The sequence below is a fragment of the Callithrix jacchus genome, chromosome 1 (assembly GCF_049354715.1).
Source record: "Callithrix jacchus isolate 240 chromosome 1, calJac240_pri, whole genome shotgun sequence".
NCBI lineage: Eukaryota > Metazoa > Chordata > Mammalia > Primates > Cebidae > Callithrix > Callithrix jacchus.
Genome location: NC_133502.1, coordinates 78,515,682 through 78,535,797, shown reverse-complemented (window position 1 = coordinate 78,535,797; position 20,116 = coordinate 78,515,682). Strand labels below are relative to the sequence as shown.

Genomic DNA, 20,116 nt, shown 5'->3' with positions numbered 1-20,116 from the left:
CCCAAAGTGCTGGAAAAGATTATTATATTTTAATGAGCTACTTTTGCTATTTTGGAAATAAGAACCTGAGGCAGGAAGTAACTCCTTTATCATGAATATTTCCCCTTCCTTCCTCCCCTCCACTCCCCTCCTAATTTTTGTAATTTTAGTAGAGATGGGGTTTCACCTTCTTAGCCAGGTTGGTCTTCCTTCTCACCTTGTGATCCACCTGCCTCAGCCTCCTGAAGTGCTGGGAAAAATGATTTTTTTAATGAACTACTTTTGCTATTTGGAAATAAGAACCTGAGGCAGGAAATAACTCTTTATTACCAATATCTTCCCTCCCCTCCCTTCCCCTCCCCTTCCCTCCCCTCCCCTTCCCTTCCCTTTCCTCTCTTTTCCTCTCCTTTCCTTTCTTGTTTTGAAAGGGTCTCACTCTGTTGCCCAGGCCAGAGTTCAGTGGCATGATCTCAGCTCACCACAACCTCTATCTCCTGTACTCAAGCCATCCTCCCACCTCAGAATCCCAAGGGGCTGGGACTGCAGGCGTGTGCCACCACACCCAGCTAATTTTTGTTTTTTGTTTTTGTTTTTTGTAGAGGCAGGGTTTCACCACGTTACCCAGGCTGATCTCAAACTCCTGGGCTCAAGCAATCCACCCACCTTAACTTCCCAAAGTTCTGAGGTTGCAGATGTGAGACACTGCCTCTAGCCATGAATATTTTAATTTTCAGTTTTTTACTAGTTAACATTGTATTTTAGTTTTTTTAAAGTTTAATTCTAAAACACTTATGACATGGAAAAACTGTGCCTATTGCCCAGATTTTATAGTACTATTAATATCTGTAGAGAGAACGATCCAAGATGGCCGATCGCTAACATCCCGGGATTGCAGCTCTCAGGGAAGGCGTGGAGAACTAGAGGACGCCACACTTTCAGACAAAGTCTGGTCGCTTACGGAGCAGAAGATCCCCCAGTGGTGGAAACACACGAGTCGCCAGCGCGACTCTCGTGGTCGGCGCAGCGGTTCTGCCGGCACCTCGACGCGGCAGCGGTCGGCACAGAGTAAACGGGACCGGTTCCCCTTCTGACCGAGGTTTGGAGCCCCGGGAAGGCAGAGTCGCCTACTACGGAAACAAGAAGGAAGCCAGACAGGAGAATCCTGGGCAGAAAAGCACCATCAGTTTTAACGCCGCTGCTCTGGCCCTGGGAACTAACAACCTGGACGTCCACTCAAGAGACCTAATCTGAAAGTTGGTAATTTCAAAGACGACAGGAGGATAAATTTACAATGATGGGAAGAAACCAGCGTAAAAAAGCTGAGAATACTCAAAGTCAGAACGCCTCTCCCTCTAAAGATGATCACAGTTCCACATCGACAATGGAACAAGGCTTGATGGAGAACGAGCGCCTCCTGATGACAGAATCACTCTTCAAGGAATGGATAATAACAAACTTCGGTGAGTTAAAAGAACATGTTGTAGCCCAACGTAAAGAAACTAGGAACTTTGAAAAAAGGTTTGATGAAATCCTATTGAGAATAGACAACTTAGAGAGGAGTATGAGTGAATTAATGGAACTGAAGAATACAATACAGGAACTCCGAGAAGTATGCACAGGTGTAAACACTCGAATTGTTCAAGCAGAAGAAGGGATATCAGAGGTCAAAGTCCAACTTAATGAAATAAAACGTGAAGACAAGATTAGAGAAAAAAGGATAAAAAGGAATGAGCAAAGTCTCCAAGAAATGTGGGACTATGTGAAAAGACCAAATTTACGTTTGATAGGTGTACCTGAATGCGACGGAGAGAATGAATCCAAGCTGGAAAATACCCTTCAGGATATTATTCAGGAAAATTTTCCTAAACTAGCAAAGCAGGTCAACATTCAACCCCAGGTAATACAGAGAACACCACAAAGATACTCCTCAAGAAGAGCAACCCCAAGGCACATAATCGTTAGATTCACCAGGGTTGAAACGAAGGAGAGGATACTAAGGGCAGCCAGAGAGAAAGGTCAGATTACCCACAAAGGCAAGCCTATCAGACTTATAGCAGATCTCTCGGCAGAAACTCTACAGGCCAGAAGAGAGTGGGGGCCAATATTCAACATCCTCAAAGAACAGAACCTTCAGCCCAGAATTTCATATCCAGCCAAACTAAGCTTCACAACTGAAGGAAAAATTAAATCTTTTATGAACAAGCAAGAACTCAGAGATTTTATTACCACCAGGCCTGCTTTACAAGAGCTTCTGAAAGAAGCATTACACACAGAAAGAAACAACCAGTATTAGCCTTTCTAAAAATACACCAAAAAGTAAAGAGCACCAACATAAAGAAGAATTTACACCAACGAATTGATCAAACAGCCAGTCAACATCAAATGGCAGTAACCCTAAATTTAAATTGACTGAATTCCCAATCAAAAGACACAGCCAAAACCCAACGGCATGTTACATCCAGATCTGTTTCACATGCAAGGATACACAAAGACTCAAAACAAAGGGATGAAGAAAGATTTACCAACCAAATGGAGAGCAACAATAAATAATAAATAAATAAAAAGCAGGAGTTGCAATTCTTGTATCGGATAAAATAGATTTTAAAGCAACAAAGATATAGTGGTAAAAGGATCAATGCAACAACAAGAGCTAACGATCCTAACACCCAGATAGGAGACTTAGATTCAATGAGACAGAAAATTAATAAGGATATCAAGGACTTGAACTCAGATCCAGAACAAGTAAACTTAATAAATATTTATAGAGCTCTCCACTTCAAATACACAAAATATACATTCTTGTCAATACCACATCACACCTACCCATTAGTTTAAATGAAACATTGATTGGCCATTATTAATACCCAATTTTTTTCAAAATAAAGCAGTATTTCCATTTACTCTCCCTCTTTCTCTTCCTCTTTCTTCCTCTCCTTTACTTATTTTTTTTTTTCTTTCCTTCTCTCAAAAAAAAAGAAATCAACTTGTAAACCTCTAGATCCAGGTCGGCAATGTCTCTTTCATTGCTTGATTTCCTTTCTTCCCTTCCCTCCCTCCCTCCCTCCCTCCCCGCTTCCTCCCTTTCTTCCTTCCTTCATCCCTTCCTTCCTCCCTACCATCCTTATTCCCTTCCTTCCTGCCTTCCTCCCCCCCCAAAAAAAATAAATAAAAAATAAAAAAAATATTTGTAGTTGATCTTTTTAAGAAAATGTTTTAATTACAGTTGAAGCATCCTTCTCCTATGCCATTTATTTTTTCTCTCCCCTGAAGCAAGCATACCCAAGAAGTTGGTGTAGATTCTTCCTGTCATGTTTCAACACTTTTACTTCACATTTTGCTGTGAGTGTTTTAAAACTTTACATAAGAACAGCATATTGTGGATATGTTTTTACAACTTGCTTTATTTATTCTATTTTTGAGATTTATATATTCAGATAATGTAGGTCTAGTTTATTCATTTAAACTGCTGTATAGCATTCCGCTCTGTAAATAAATTATCATTTAGTCATTTCTGTACAAATTTACAGCAAGATTGAATCCACCTTTTACAAACAGTTCTGTTTGTCTCCCTAACCTATAAGAAGAAATGGTAGCACATTGCTGCCAGTTGTTCTCCAAAGTGTTTGTGCTTATTTATGTTGTTGTCAGAAACATCCTAGACTTCTCTTTTCTCCATAATCTCATGGATCTCCTACTACAAAAAAATTGTTTTAACTTCCCAAAGTTCTGGGATTGCAGACATGAGCCACCGCCAATAACAATGAGTATTTTCATTTTCAGTGTTTTACAGTTAACATTGTATTTTAGTTTTTTTTTTTAAGTTTAATTATAAAACTTACAACATGGAAAAACTGTGTGTCCCCCCCTCTTTTTCCTTTGAGACGGAGTCTCGCTCTGTCACCCAGGCTGGAGTGCAGTGGTACGATCTTGGATCACTGCAACCTCTGCCCCACGGATTCAATCAGTTTTCCTGTCTCAGCTTCTGAAGTAGCTGAGACTGCAGGTGCCCACCACCATGCTGGCTAATTTTTTTTATTTTTAGTAGAGATGAGGTTTCACCATATTGGTCAGGCTGGTCTCAAACTCCTAACCTCAGGTGATCTGCCCTCCTCAGCTTCCCAAAGTGCTGGGATTACAGGTGTGAGCCACCTTGCCTGGGCCTCCCACTACAAATTTGATGTTATAGTTTGTACTGAACAACAAACAACACATTGAACTACTAAAGAATGAATTAGGGTTGAAAGTAGTTATTTCTGGATATCAGAAAATGGGGATAGGAATGCCCTTTCAGAAGTTACTGTTTTCATTAGCTTTGTATAACTATGACCATTTAAAGTATTTACATCAAAGAAATAATAAGCAGAGTAAACAGACAACCAATAGAATCGGAGAAAATATTTGCAAACTATACATCTAGTTTGCAAAGGACTAGTATTGAGAATCTAGAAGGAACTCAAATCAGCAAGAAAGAAACAATCCCATCAAACAGTGGGCAAAGGACATGGCAGACATTTCTCAAAAGAAGATAATCAAATGGCCAAGAATATGAAAAAATGTTCAACATCATGAATCATCAGGGAAATGCAAATTAAAACCACAAAGAAATACCACCTTACTCCTGCAAGAATGTTCATTATTAAAAAGTCAAAAAACAATAGATGTTGGCTTGGATGTGGGGAGTACAACCTGTATGGAGATTCCTTAAAAAGCTAAAAGTAGATCTACTATTTCATCCAGCAATTATACTACTGGATGTCTATCCAAAGGAAAAGATGTCTTTATAAAAACAAAAACAAAAAAACCCAAACATTTGCTTATGTATGTTTATAGCAGTACAGTTTACAATTGCAAAGATGTGGAACCAACATAAGTGCCCATCCACCAGAGTGAATAAAGAAAATGGGGTACCTATACACCGTGGGATACTACTCAGCCATTAAAAGGAACAAAATAATGTCGTTTGCAGCAACTTGGATGGAGCTGGAGGCCATTATTCTAAGTGAATTAACACAGGAATGGAAAATAAAAAACTGTTATGTCTTCACTTATTAGTGAGAGCTAAGCTATGAGTACACAAAGACATAGAACAAGCTTGTCGAACCCATGGTTCGTGGGCTGCATGCAGCCCAGCACAGCTTTGAATGCCACCCAACACAAATTTGTAAACTTTCTTAAAACGTTGAGATTTTTTTGCGATTTTTTTTAAGCTCATCAACTATCATTGGTGTTAATGTATTTTGTATTAACCCAAGACAATTCTTCTTCCAAGGCCCAAAGAAGCCAAAAATATTGGACATCCCTGGCATACAGAGTAACATAATAGACTTCAGAGACTCAGAAAGGGGAGGGTAGGGATAAAACACTACATGTTAGGTGCAGTCTACTCAGGTGATGGGTATCTTAGGATCTCAGAATTCACCAGTATACAATTCATCCATGAAACAAAAAACTACTTTTACCCACAAGCTATTGAAATAAAAATTCAAAAGTAAATATTCAAAGCTAAAAAAAAGATGCCTTTATTAACTTCATGAAAATGAAAATGAAGTTTTAAAGAATATGCAAGCCCCCTGCAGTGATCTATAGAAGCCTTTCCACCATCCTTCCTGGTTCACTGGATGTGGCCACATTGGTCCTCTTTCTGTTTTCAGAAGCTGAGGGCCTTTGCATTTGCTTTTCATCTGTCTGCAATGTTTTCGTCTCAGTTATATATGTGACTTGTTTATGTACTTCCTTCAGAGCTCTGCTCAAATGTCACCTTCTTGGTGAATTTCTGTCACCTCTCAGTATTCTTTACTTTTCAGCATGACAATATCACCTGGCATTGTATTGTTTCTCTCTCTGATGAGACCTTGTCATCTTTGCATCTGCATTATATACACCTCAAAAAGAGCCTTGACTACATACAGTAGGGGATCAATAAATATGTATTAAATGAACTAATAGGACAAAGATACACAAATACATAAACATTCTCTGAAGAGGAAATACAAGTGGGTAACAATTGTCTCGAAAATTAGGGAAATGCAAATTAAGGCAATGAAATAGTATTTTTTAATCAAATTTGCAAGAAATAAAAACAAATAATGATATTATTGGAAAGGGTGGAAAAGTAAATTGGTATGGTCTTTTGCAAGGCAGTTGTTTTTCTATGTTTGTTTGTTTTTGAGACGGTCTTGCTCTGTCTCCCAGGCTGGAGTGCAGTGGTAGGAACATGGCTCACTGCAGCCTCGACCTCTTGGGCTCAAGCAAGGGATTCCCTTGGGGCTCCCACCTCAGTCCCCCGAGTAGCTGCAACTGCAGGTGGGAGCCACCATACCCGGCTAATTTTTATATTTTTTATAGAGATGGGGTTTCTCCATGTTGCCAAGGCTGGTCTTGAACTTCTGGTCTCAAGTGATCTGCCTGCCTCAGCCTCCCAAACTGCGGGGACTTCATGAGTGAGCCACCACCCCCAACCTTGGAAGGCAATTTAATTTGCAAGTACTCACACATGGACATAGACAGGCATGTGCAAGGGTACTGCTGCAGCCCTGTTGCAAAAGTGAAAAATCAGAAGCAGCCTCCGTGTCTACTGATGGTGGCATTGTTGAATTACAGAACACATGTATGCTTTAATACTAGGCAGCAGGTTTTTAAGAATGAGGGACAGTTAATATGCTCTATATTGTGGTGCCATTTGTGTTTCACAAAACACAAGACTAAATTTCTATATTTATAATTACATATCAAAATACCTAGAAAAACATTGAGTAGCCTCTACCCAGAACTTTAATTTTATTTATCATTCACTGGACATGGATTTGTTGAGCATGTGCTGTGTGAGAAGAGTTATCCAAATGCTAGGAATAGAGTGGTAGGTAAAGTAGGAGAAGCCGCCTGCCATCCTAAAGCTTCTGCCTTCATAGGAGGAAGTGAACCATGAGTGCTACCAGGGAATACTATATAGGTCAGGTGGTGAAAGATACCAGGAAGAGAGGTAAAGCATGGGTAGGAGGGCACTTGAAGCTCCAGTGTCCAGTGGCAATTTCTGCACATTCTGTAAATGTGCGCTGTCTGGTACTATAGCCACCAGCCACCTATACCTGTTGAGTACTTGAAATGTGACTAGTGCAGCTGAGGAGCTGAATTTTAAATTTTATTTCATTTTAATTCATTTACATTTAAATTGCCACACGTGACAGTATAATGACATGGGATGATCAGAGAAGCCTACCTCACTTAACAAAGGGACATTTGAGCTGCAACCAAGGAGCAAGTCATGTATTTCAGGCAGAGTGAACAGCAGACCTTATTTGGGGCAGTCAGAGGCAGAAAAGACAAAGGTAAGAGTGGAAGGAGATGAAGCCAGTAAAACAGGTGGGGACCCACTATGGAAGGCCTTACTGGCTAGTGAAAGACATTGCTTATTCTCTACGTAAGGCAGGAAGCCATTGCAAAGCTTTGAGCAGACAGGTTTTGTGATCTGAATTGTTAAAGGGGTGCTAGAACTGTTCTGATGATAAACCATAGGAGTGAGTGCAGAGGCAAGAAGTCCAGAGGCTACTCCACCACCCAGGCTGGAGGTAGTGGTAGATTGCTCTCCACACTTAGGAGGGCGGTGATGGAGGTGTTCCAAAGAGGTCAGGTGTATCGTTAGTATTCACTGATAGATCAGATGAGAGGCCTGAGAGAAAGGGAGGAATCAGGATTTGGGCCAGAGCAAACGAGACAGCACTGGGGAAAGGGAACACTGGGAGGAGAATTCAGGAGTTGTGCTTTGGACATATTAAGTGCCTGTGGATATAAAGAACAAAGTCCTGGCCATGAGTGACACCGAAACAACAATGGCAGTTAACGGATTTCTTCCTAAAGAACTGGATAAAAGAGAAGTGTTCATTGATGGTGTTAGAGTCATTCTCTTTGTTTAGAGGCAAAACAGGTGATGTGTTGTTGACCTTTTTCGCATGAAGGTTTTATATGTCCTCAATTATGTGTGGTTCTTAGATTTGGGTGATTATTTCTTATTTTTTCCTTAGAATGGCTCCCGAACGAGTGGCATCCCTGTCACGAGTTTGTGTCCCACTTATTACCCTGCCAGATGTCGACCCCCTGGTGGAGGCTTTGCTCATCTGTCATGGACATGAACCTCAGGAAATCCTCCAGCAAGAGTTCTTTGAGGCTGTAAACGAGGCCATTTTGCTGTAAGTGGTATTCACGTCTCCTGTCATACTGTGTCATTTTTCCTTTTCTTAGAAGGCTGTGGTGTGTTGGAAAGACTACGTGACAGCAGTTTCCAAACGTTTTTGTCTCAGTACCCCATGTAACTCTTAAAAATTACTGGAGATCTCAAAGAGTTTTTTTTTTTTAACTTTATTTTAGGATTGGGGATATATGTGAAGGTTTGTTACATAGTAAACACATGTCATGGGGGTTCGTTGTACATATTATTTCATCACCCAGGTATTAAGCCTAGTTCCCAATAGTTACCTTTTTTGCTCCTCTCTCTCCTCCTACCCCTTCTCAGGTAGACCCAGCGTCTATTGTTTCCTTCTTTGTGTTCATACATTCCCAAGAGTTTTAAAAAAAATCTTGCCATATTTGAAACTAAAACAAATTTTTAAAAATTTATTTCTTCATTTAAAAAATAAAAATAATTTGATTACATGTTAACACAAATAGTGTATTTTTATGAAAAAAATGCTCTTTTCAAAGCAAAAAAGAAACAGTTTGACAAGAGCAGCATTGGTTTTACATTTTGCAAGTCTCATTTTCTGCCCTAAGACTGCTGGATTCTCATATCTGCTTCTGGTGGGATGTGTTATTTCGGTTGAAGTGTATGAAGAAAATCCAGCCCCACATAGTTAGTAGTTGGGAAAGGCAGGAGTATTCTAATAGCCATCACAGATCACTGTGGATAATTCTGCTTTGATAGCTCACCAAAATTTGAAAATGGTCATTTTTTAAAGGTTAGTTGCAGTATGGAATCTGAAATTATGTCAGTTTAACTTTCTATAATATATTACATTAAAACCCATTGGTCTGTCTTGCACTTGCAATGGATCTTTTTTGCCTACGTATAATTTTGTAGCATTACGCATGGTTCATGTGGAAAATCTTAGTTTATTGTATATTATGTATACATTATATGTATCTTCCAAACATTGACATATTTCATTATGCAGTATCAAAACCTACATTCATTACTGTCACCACGGATCTCATCAGAAATGACTTTAAGTATTGGGAAGCTCTGAGGCTTATGTTGGTGGACATAGATTTTCCAGGATTCTAATTTCTGCTTAAAAGCTAAAATTTATTATGGGCTGCAAACACTGTCATTTTCCTTAGTGGACTGAGTCACTTTGCTAATTATTGAGAAAGTTTGTGCCTAACCCCAAAGTGTGACTAACCACTGCTTATCTGCTAGTCATTCTTTCAAGTCAGTTTTCATGACAAAAAGTGGTCAGGTGAGACCCAGCTGAAAGAGTTGTGCAGGTATACAAGTGGAGTGCTTTTCTCCAGACAACCATCGTTTTTTGTTATGAAGCAGAAGTGCTTTGGGAGCCGTGGTGGCTCCAGCCAGTTGTTCTGGTGCTTAAGGAGGTGAGGCTATGAGTTCAAGGCCAACCTGAGCAACATAAGAAGTTCTCATTTATTAAAAAAAAAAAAAAAAAAGAAGTGCTTTATGCACACTTTCCTTTTCACCATATGGAATTCTTCTCTAAAAGTATCCTTGAGGGCAACAGTTTAATAAAATCAGTATGTTATACTGCTTCATCAAGCATTTGTATGTGAAAACGTGGTGTTTCGACTGTGTGTGTGTGGCGGTGAAGACTAGCATGAGGACTGTCTCTGCTCTGATTCCTGCCGAGATGCAGCTGTGTTACCCACTGTTGCTTTTGCACTATCAGCACAAACATCAACATGGTTGTTCCAGGAAGAACCAGGAGATTCAAAATAGTGCTTCCCTACCACTTGTGTGTGTGGCCAACTTTCATATAAAAGATCTTCTCTGCTTAGTTAGAGCTGTTAGCAGACAACTACAAGCAATACAGTAAGCCCAGAGATTCTATTGTAAGGCAGAATTACAGTTCTGTTGGTGACATACTAATTTATCACATCTACATTTAAATTGTTTATTTTTTTTCTTTACACTCTGAATGATTGATCTCAAACTGATGTGGCAATTAATTTGCACTATAATAGTATTTTAAATATTGTTGCATAAGACACAATTAAATAAATCATTAACATCTTTAAAGGCAAGGGAAAAATAGCTTTCCTCATATTTTTTGTCTTTATTTACAGTTTAGCCCACTTTCTCTGGAGCAGATGTCTTCGTCTTGTGAGTCAGAAAATTCTCTGATTTGTCAGTTTCATCTTTTCTTGATGAAACATTGGTAGGATGAAAAATTGAATCTTGATAATCCTCATTTTTAAAGCCAATGATCCATTCTTAAATACAAGAAAATATAAATAAATGTTACTTTTCAAATAAAATATTGTAAAATTCCAAAATAATAATCTTAATAATCTAAAATATATATTAGATATATAAGTAAAATATACACTATATATACATAAAATATATATCTAATAAAATTATTTAAAATAACTTAGATGAAATTTAAAAATTAGAAAAGTTTTCAGAATTAAGAAATATATATTACTGCAAAACCCAACAAAGTATACTTATTTCTTCTTATGTTTCCGTGTAGCCCCAAGAGAAACTGTAATTTTCAAAATAAGTTTTTCTTTAACACATCTCAGTTCCTCCCTTCCACCTTGGAAAGGGTCCTTTGGACCCCACTTTGAAAATTATTGCATGACCTTATGACTACTGCTGTTGTTATGACTCCAAGTTAGGAGTTGCTCTGTTAGCAGTGTTTTAAAACACTGTAAATCTACTATGGTGGTATAATTTGCAGAGTCCTCTCAGTCTCAGATAATTAGATTCAAAGTGTTCACATTTCTGAATTCAAGGTATACATGCAATGTGATTTTAAAATGATACTGCTTATGAACCTCACATCATTTTGTTAAGAATACTATGGTTTTTAAATTATTTTGTTAATACTATGTATGTTTTCAATTCTTTTTTTTGAGATAGGGTCTCACTCTGTCTCACAGGCTGGAGTGCATTGGTGCAATCTTGGCTCCCTGCAATCTCAACCTCCCAGGCTCAGGGGATCCTCCCACCTCAGCCTCCTGAGTAGCTGGGACCACAGGTGCTCACACCCGGTTAGCTTTTTATATTTTTGGTAGAGACAGAGTTTCACCATGTTGTCTAGGCTGGTCTTAAACTCCTGAGCTCAAGCAGTCTGCCTACCATGGCTTCCTAAAATGTTGGGATTATAGGTGTGAGCTGCTGTGACCGGTCACCCAATTCTTTATTTAAATACTTTTAGGAGAATTGTTACATATATAGACACTTCCTTGCTATACAGTGCATTTTAAAAAACAAAACTGCATTAACTTTATTACATGTTAAAATTGACATTAGTTTCTTATCATCACATATCTAGTCAGGAATTAAATTATCCTGATTGTCTTACAATTTTCTTCCAATCGGTTTGTTAGAATCAGAGTTCAAATCTATACATTGCCTTTGGTTTATAGGTTCTTTTAATTCTCTTTCAATCCCTCTTTGGTTTTTGTTTTGAAACTAGTTGTTGAAATAATACAGTTGCTTTCCCCACTCTCTGGTAGAGCATGTCCGCCCTCTTGAGTGTGATAAAGGGTGTGCGCCTCAGGAATGCAGTCCTGTGGGCTTAGGTGGCTTCTTTGGTCACATTCTTAGTTCTCATGTAGTCAGGCCTGTTTTGTTACCTTCTGTTCTGGTTCTCTAGTCTCTTGCATGTGTGTATGGCAGTATCACTGCTTTAGTGGTGGCATCAACTGTGTTCAATATAAAATAAGGCTCCTTACCTTCGATTTCTCTTTACCAGGTTTTTTTAGTTTGTTTTGCTGTCATTGCTTGTCTTATATTCCACGTAACTTTTAAAACGAATTTTTCTAGTTGCAGGGGAGACACCCAGTGTTGTCTGGGGGGAAGACTCTTACAAGTGTATAGATTAATGAGAGAGCTGGTATCTTCATGATGTTAAGGCTTTCTGTCCACCTGTTCATAACACATATGTTTTTCCATTTGTTCAGCTTTTGTGATCTGAAGGGAGTGTTGTATATATTTTTCACGCGTTGGACGTAAACATTTCTTATTCCTAATGTTTTGTTGTATTTGTGTTTTGAATGTTTTCACCGTCATAAATAGATCTTCTCCATCTTCAAATAGATTTTCATTATTTTGTTGCCTTTGGAAAATGAACAAGCTCAAAACCACTGATGTCATTACAGTTCAGTGTATTTCCATTTTTTTATCTATAACTCTTAAAAATTAGGATATATATTTTAATTTCAGTTTGTATGAAAGGTTGTAATCCAAGACTTTGCGAAAGTGAGATTTAAAAAGAGAAAAAGATGTTTCAAATCTTGATGTTTCAAAAAATGGTTAAAAAACCAAAACATCACGATGTTTCAAAAAATGGTTAAAAAACCAAAATGTCCTTTTTTCTACTTACTCTAAACCTTCTCTCAGAATTCACCCAATAAGTGGAGTGAGCTTCCTGAGGAGTCTGAGCATTATCTTTGGTTGATATTGAATAAAGGGTGCCGTGAACGTGTGGCACAGTGCTGGGATTCTTCCCTCACAGTGCCCCAACACCCGAAATGGAGCACACGCTTCACAGTCCCACCGCTGACCACGCCAGCTGGTATTTTCACTCTCTACAGTGATTTTTCAAAATATTTGCAAAGAATATTTAACTGGAATGCTCTTGCCTTTCACTGTGACAGCTCTCTTCTCGATTCATCTAGGAATATATTTCATAGGAGATTATGGTTTCAGCTACCACCATGTCCAGCCTTACTCTTTCAGCAAGAGCTGAATTGAAGGGAATCTGGAGAACATTTCTGGTCCTCTGTGAAACCCCAAAAGCTGTTTCAGAAATCGCTGGCCAGGCGACGTGCTCAGAGAACAGTTACTCCTGATCCAGCTCAGCTCTCAGAGGGACACTAAGGGCAGCGGCTCCCCAAGCAGGCCCACGCTCCCTTGCTTGTAATTTTGCTTGTGATAGCACGTTCTCCCTCAACAACTCATAAAATTTATTTAGTTTGGAAAGTTATGTCTGCTAACCCATAAGGGACAGACTGTCCAGAAGTGCTGGGTGGTCTTCAGTGTGTCCAAATCCTGTGGCTTCAGCTCAGCAAGTTCCCCAAGCAGTGGTGTAAGAGCTGGAGCCTCTCCATGGACACTTTCCCATAGATGGAACATCCCAGCCACATGTTGACACAGCGAGACTGATCCAATCAGTCAGTGCAAATTACCAGCCGCGCCCAGCACCCCCTCCCCAAATGTGCTGCATGGTCATTTGGAAACCACATGCTTTCTTTGACCAGTGCTCCCTACCCTGTGTTTAGCCTTCCAACTATTTGCTTACCACAGTACACCCATGGAATTTCATCTGTTTGACAATTGGCTGGTGTTTTTGGCCTTGGCTTCCAAATGCAGTCATATATTTTCAGCAATGGGCTGCCCGTCTTTTAAACAGCAGATGCTTGCCCCTCTTTATGGTTTAGATAACCTAGAGGAACTTTTAAATTTCTTGGCCTAAATGTCAACTTTTCATGTCTGTCCCTGGGGCTGCCGTCATAGGCACCTGCAGGCTACAGATTGCATAAAACCTTCCTGGGCGGGCTGCTGAGGTCCTTTTATAAGTCCGGAGTATAAGTAATTCAGCATGACATGTCCTCTGAGGTTATCCGAATCCACTGCTTCAAAAATACTGAGAAGCTTGAAGACTGGATGGAGAATTTTTTCCGTATGTTTGAATGAATGAAACAGTGGACAAATGAAAAAAAAAAAAAAAAAAGAATGAAGGCCTGACTGTGATCTTGTGATACAATAAGAAATTATATTTGGTATTCATCCAGGCTCCTAAAACCCTTGGAATTTCCTGAGTGATGAGGTGAGAAGAGCATCTTTTATTATTCATAAGTACCTTTCCACCACACCTGACTGTAGAATAGACTAGTGAAGTAACTCCTGGTGCCCCCCCGCCACCCGCTCCCCCGCTCCCCCGCCATAGCCTCTGGATGGGGGCTGGTAGCCAGAGGAACCAACCATATGAAAAAAGGCCTGGAACTTTGAGTACCATGCCTGACCCCCTGAGTTCGACCTGATCACTACTGGCCAGTGATTTAATCAGTCATGCTTACATTGTGAGGCCTACATAAAAACGCTAAACTGTAGGGTTATACAGCTTCCAGATTTGTGGTCACTTCCAAGTGCTGGGAAGTTGGCATGCTTGGAGAGGGCCTGGGAGCTCTGAATCTTCCCCCAGGCCTGGCCTTATGCATCTCTTCTGTGTGGCTGTTCCTGAGCCGTTATCTTTCAGAATAAACTGGTAATGGCAACTGAAGTGTCTTCCTGAGTTCTGTGAGCTATTCTAGCAAATTATCAAACCTGAGGAGAGGATCATTGGAACCTCTGATTTTATAGCTAGTTGGTCAGAAGAATGAGAGGCCTGGATTGTGATTGGCATCTGAAGCAGGGGCAGTTTTGTGGGACTGAGCCCTTAACCTGTGGGGTTTGTGCTAACTCCAGGTGGTGTCAGAATTGAATCATTGGACACCCAGTTAGTGTGTAGAGTTGGGAGTATTGGTTGGTGTGGAGGAGAAAATCCAAGACTCACAGTGAGTGTGAGAAGTACTCTGTGAGTAAAGATAGCTCCTAGTAGTGGGAATGACTGACATTCTAGTAACTGACTGACCACGCTAACACAGCTCAGGGGTGGCTCTGAGTGTTAAATAGAGTAGCCATATGATTTAAAATCTAGACCATGCTACTTTTGAGAATTAAAAGAGATCCCTTTTATAAGTATGGTGGGATAACAGAAGTAAACTCGCAAACTAGGACAAATGCTCACGCTAAGATTTAAATGAGTTGAATGCCTATAATAGTCTTAGCACAGTGCCTGGTACCCACTGTAAATACTCTGTAACCATTAGTGTCTACACCAAACCACCCTTAATGTGCCCAGTCTCGCCTGATCTCGGAAGCTGAGGGGCATTGGGCCTGGGGAGCAGCAGGTTCTGTGGGCTTTAAAAAAGAAAAAAAGAAGAAAACCAGGCACACTGGCACATACCTGTAATCCCAGCTACTCAGGAGGCTGAAGCAGGAGAAGTACTTAAGGCCAGGAGTTCAAGTCCAGCTTGGGCAATGTAGCAAGACCCTGTCTCTCAAAAATAAAAGTAAAAATAACTGTTAGCATATTACTGTTACCATTATTGACTCTAGTAATTTATTATTTTTGACAATGTATAGTATTAGGTTTTCTCAAACTCACATTTTTGTCCCTAACAAAAGAATCACTAAACTAAAACCAGATGTAAGCTTAATTCCCATTGCTGGAAGAGCTAATATGGCTTCCAACAATGCTTAATAAGAAAACAATTAATTATCCTATGAGAAGAACCTAATTTATGCTTCTTGACTAATTTATTTATTAGTAGTTTACTCATCTGGTGTGCTCTTGCATATCAGATTACCCCCAAAACAGGAGTCTAACTAGAATTACTCTGGGGAGCCACAGATTCTTTTGAATACCCTCAGTATCGCTCTAGCCATGTTACAAATCAGGAAAATAGGACCTCTGAAAATGAAACCGCAAATTACAATAAAGGGCTGACCTACAATCAAGCTGTTGGGTTTGTGCTTTTTTTCAACTTACATAAGAAAAATCAGGATTTAAATATTGTCAAATCATATAGGTGAGTGTTTAAACAAAAGAAAGATTAGCACATGGGGAGATGGCAAAGAATTAGCAGTAACCAGAACTCCATTCCTATTAATATTGTTTATTCATGATTGAAACAGAGACTGCCTCACATCCTTTTTTTTCCTTTTTGAGACAGGGTCTTACTCTGTCACCCAGGCTGGAGCAGTGGCACAATCATGGCTCACTGCAGCCTCTACCTCCCAGGCTAAGGTGATTCTTTCACCTCAACCTCCCGAGTGGCTAGGACTACAGGTATGTGCCACCATACCTGGCTAATTATTTTGTATTTTTGGTAAAGACGGGGTTTCACTATGTTGCCTAGGCTGTTCTTAAACTCTTGAACTCAAGCAGTCCACCCTCCTCAGCCTCCCAAAGTGCTGGGACTACAGGCCTGAGCCACTGTGCCCAGCCACATTCTGTTATTTATTTATTCATTGATTTAGAGACAGAGTCTTGCTCTGCTGCCCAGGTTGGAGTGCAGTGGCGCAATCTTGACTCACTGCAACCTCTGCCTGCTGGGTTCAAGTGATCCTCCTGCCTCAGCCTCCTGAGTGGTTGGGATTACAGGTGACCACCACTGTGCCTGGCTAATTTTTGTATTTTTACTAGAGACAGGGTTTCACCATGTTGGTCAGGCTGGTCTTGAACTCCTGACCCAGGCGATCCGCCCTCCTCAGCCTCCCAAAGTGCTGTGATTACAGGCATGAGCCACCATACCCAGCCCCACATCCTGTGTCTTTTTTTTAACCTTAATAATATATGGTTACAAATTTAGTCGTAGTTTACTTTTCTAATAAAAATCTGATATTGATGTATAATCACCAGACATTCTGCTGTGTTGGGTTTGGACATTTCTTCTGCTTGTTGGTGGCTGCACTTTGAGAAGTGAGCTGCTCTGCACATATAGATTATAATGATGTCAACATTGTCTGAATTGTGATGATTGCTTAGAACAGGCTATCACCTAAATACAACTTTAGGATGCGAGCAGTGTTCTTTTCACTCCCTTTGAACTAAGCAGTTCTCCAGAACAGTTAAACCCAAGTTTTGTGAGTTTCTCTGGCAGCTCAAACAGCCTTGATCTGTTTCTGGTTTGAAAAGGTAGATTGTTGCTGGTGCACCTTTGTTTTACCTAAGGAATCCCTGGCCTCCCCTCTACTCAGACAGTGTTAGAACACAACCTCCCAGATGGGCCTCCCTCATCAGGAACCTTTCTTGAGAAGAATTTAATTATGCATTCTGGTGTTTTTTTTTAATTGTAGCTATGAAGGTATTTGGAGCCAAATTATTTAATAAGCAATTGGACCAATTTCTTTACTTGCTGCCTCTTTTTGGAAAGGATGAGAAAAAATAACTGCCTTACTAAACTGAATATCTGGGAGAAACAAAGTACAGTTTTCTAAATGTCAAGGAGGTGTCTGTCCAAAGAGTCTGTTGGACAGGGGAGAGCATCCTGTGTAGGCTTCCCTGCCTCGTGCCAGACACTGTCACTGTAAATGAGATTTCTAAGTGGAGCCCTGACTGGAAGCCTACTGCTCATTTTATTTTAAAGGAGAAAATAGTAATGCACATAAATACCAAATGCCCTACCCATTTCCTAAATACAGAAAACTCTCTCAATTATTAGGTAGGGATTTGGGAGCAAATTTGTGTCTTTGTTTTCCTTGAAGTGATGATTTTGGTCAGGTCCAGGTAGGATGGGTGGAAGCAGTATGGAGGAGAAAAAGGATGACCTTCACGCTTCTGTCGCCAACACACTCAACAGAATGAAATTTTTCAGTCCTCCTAAAAACGTGTTTTTCTTTTTTACTTGATTGGCCCTTTAAATTTTCCACAGAATATATATTCATTTTATCAGGTCTAACCATACAGCACAGGGTATATACAGAAAATGTTCATTACCTCCTCTTCTTCATCCTCCAGTAATTCTGGTAGCCGTACCTTATGCTTGTTAGACATAAAGTCCATATAAAGCCATTGTCTGCTCATTGTCAAAAGCAGCATTACACCATAGATACATCACTCCAGAACCTGCTTTTTAACCAACGTGTCTTAAATACCCCTCACAGGACATCGATTCAGCTCATTTGAAGTAGCCGGCGTTGTAGTCTGCTGTCCCCGTGGTTGCACATTGCAGTGTTTCTAGTTTTGTCCTTATATTTAAAGATTGCAATAAATATCCTCAAACTGATGTTTCTATTTCTGCCAGGCGAATTCACAGCAGTATAATGATTAAGACAGGTGTGTGTGTGTCTTGAATTTTCTTCAGTGGTGCCACATGACTGACTGGACGTGTGAAGCCACTGCCTGCCTGCCTGCCTGTGAGGAGGCACACCTGTGCCTGCCCCAGCACTGGGTGTTGTCACTCTGCTCAGCGCCAGCATGGCGAGGGTGAAACAGACTGTATTGGTGCATTTCCCTTTCTTTACTGTTAATTAGGTGGAGAAGCCACACATTTTTCCAGTTCTTTTTCTGTGATTTGCCTTTTTATTTAAAGCCAGCCCGGTTCACATGAAGAGCACTGTGTAGAATACAGATGTGTTGGCTCGGCCAAATTCTGTTAGGCAAGCATATCAAGATCATACTGCTTTGGTGATTCCTTCGTTCAGGAAGGATTACAAAGAGTTAAATCACTGATGTTTTAAAGCAAAATCTATTCAAATATTAAACACGGGTCCATAAACTTAACCACTCGCAGCAATTAGTAGGGTGTGCTCCTAATCTAGACTCTAATAAAAAGCCATTAACACACATAGTTTTCAAACTGGAATGGGAGCATCATGCTCTTACTGACTGGAGCGTGACTTGTGTGCTTGTGTGACTATGCAGTGTCTGTTCATTCCTTCCGCTGAGTGGGACGGGTCAGTTCTGCATTGGTTCATGTGAATTTGCTGCTGCTCCTGGCAGCCTGGCCTGCATGTGGCAGCAGCCTTTCTGCCATCATCTGGCAGGATGAATGACATGTACTGTGCCATGGCTTTCAGCCAGGACTTGGTGCTGGTGGAAGACCTCTCACTGCAGTGAAGCGCCTTTCTGATGACATACAGATTCATGTTACATAGATTCTGAAGAAAGATAAGGCATGAGGAAAGCTGGTCAGAGCCAGCACTGCTGCTTGAGATGGGAGGAGCCACTGAGAGGAGAGCTCTCCTCTTCAGAGCTTCCTGCCTCGTGGCATGGGTGGTCCCGGCTCCATGATGGAAGCTATGGGCACCCTTTCCACACCCGGGGTGTTCTACTTCCCCCTGATTACTGGACAGGAACCCCTCCTCAGGGCTTCTTTGTTGTGGCTAAAATTGGCTGACCTCCTGGACGGGAAAAGCATTTCCCCTTCACAAGGGGCATGAGCACAGGCACAGTGTGTGGCTCACCCAGTAAAGCTGCCTGCTGTTCCCCTGAGCCTGGTATCCTGCACCCCTCCTCGGAGCCAGCATGGTCCTGTACTCACTCCAGCCCCAGCTGCCCTGGCTTCAGGTCTTATCAGCTGCGAGTCCTGGTCCTCTCTTTTCTCGGCTGCCTCGTCTGCGCAGGAGGGAATAATTTTTACCTGTTTTGTAGGGCTGTTATGAGGATTCAGGTGTAAGCGAAACATCATCTTTCCTGGCATCACTTCCATCACCACCAGTCCCCTGAAGTCCTGTCTCCAGTCCTGGCTTCACCTCCACTCCTCTCCTCCCTCTGCCACATGCTGTCATCCAGGGCCTGCCTGGCACACCCCGGGTGCATTTGCCCTCTGCAGCGCTGCTCAGAGGCACACTTCCTGCCCAAAGCCTGTGTCTCATGCTCTGGCGGCAGCGTCCTCTGCTTCTGTGCCTCTTGCCATCTGCAGCTTCTCCTCTCTTGCCTGCTGCTCGAGCCTCCACACCCCACTCAGCTTCCTCCCTTGGGGTTCTGACTCCCAAATGTGTACCTTCAGCCCGTACCTTTCCCGGAGATTCTACCTTGGATATTCAAGGACCTAGTTAATATCTCTGCTCAGTTGTGCCTCAGACACTCCAAACCCACACACCTCAACTGAGCTGTTACTAAATCCTCCACAAATCTTTTCTTCCCTTCTTTACATCTGAGTAAGTGGCATATCAAGCATTGAGGAAGTGTGGCACCATGGCAGGGCTTTGCTGGGTGTGAGAGGTGGGAAGATGAGGAACAGGGCCTGCTGGTGGCTCCTGGACAAGTTGAAGTTCAGGGTGCGAGCGTGAGATCATGAGGTTCTGAGGTGAATGTGCCCTCCCTCCCCCTGTCTTCTGCAGGCTCCTCCGCAGTCCCCCTGGGTCTTCAGCATCTTCCCTGCTTCTTTTGCCCCGTGGTCAACCCAGAAC

The 20,116-nt window shown here is 41.2% G+C and overlaps 2 protein-coding genes across 9 annotated transcripts in view; one reads left to right on the top strand and one right to left on the bottom strand.

Moving 5' to 3' along the window:
- FANCC (FA complementation group C) overlaps window positions 1-20,116 on the top strand; it is a 210,022-nt gene that overhangs the window by 152,698 nt on the left and 37,208 nt on the right. For all 7 annotated transcript variants that reach the window (XM_054254166.2, XM_002742743.7, XM_054254162.2 and 4 more), the window contains one exon: window positions 7,998-8,162. In XM_054254166.2, coding sequence (XP_054110141.2) covers window positions 7,998-8,162 — 165 coding nt within the window. The remainder of the gene's footprint in view (window positions 1-7,997; window positions 8,163-20,116) is intronic.
- Window positions 8,312-20,116, bottom strand: part of AOPEP (aminopeptidase O (putative)) — a 449,451-nt gene continuing 437,646 nt past the window's right edge. Inside the window, exons 16-17 of one of the 2 annotated variants that reach the window (XM_078365849.1) lie at window positions 15,165-15,251; window positions 8,312-10,416 (exon numbers count right to left, since the gene is read on the bottom strand). In XM_078365849.1, coding sequence (XP_078221975.1) covers window positions 15,207-15,251 — 45 coding nt within the window. In that variant the 3' untranslated portion in view covers window positions 8,312-10,416; window positions 15,165-15,206. The remainder of the gene's footprint in view (window positions 10,417-15,164; window positions 15,252-20,116) is intronic. The other variant, XR_013532554.1, reaches the window with a different exon arrangement.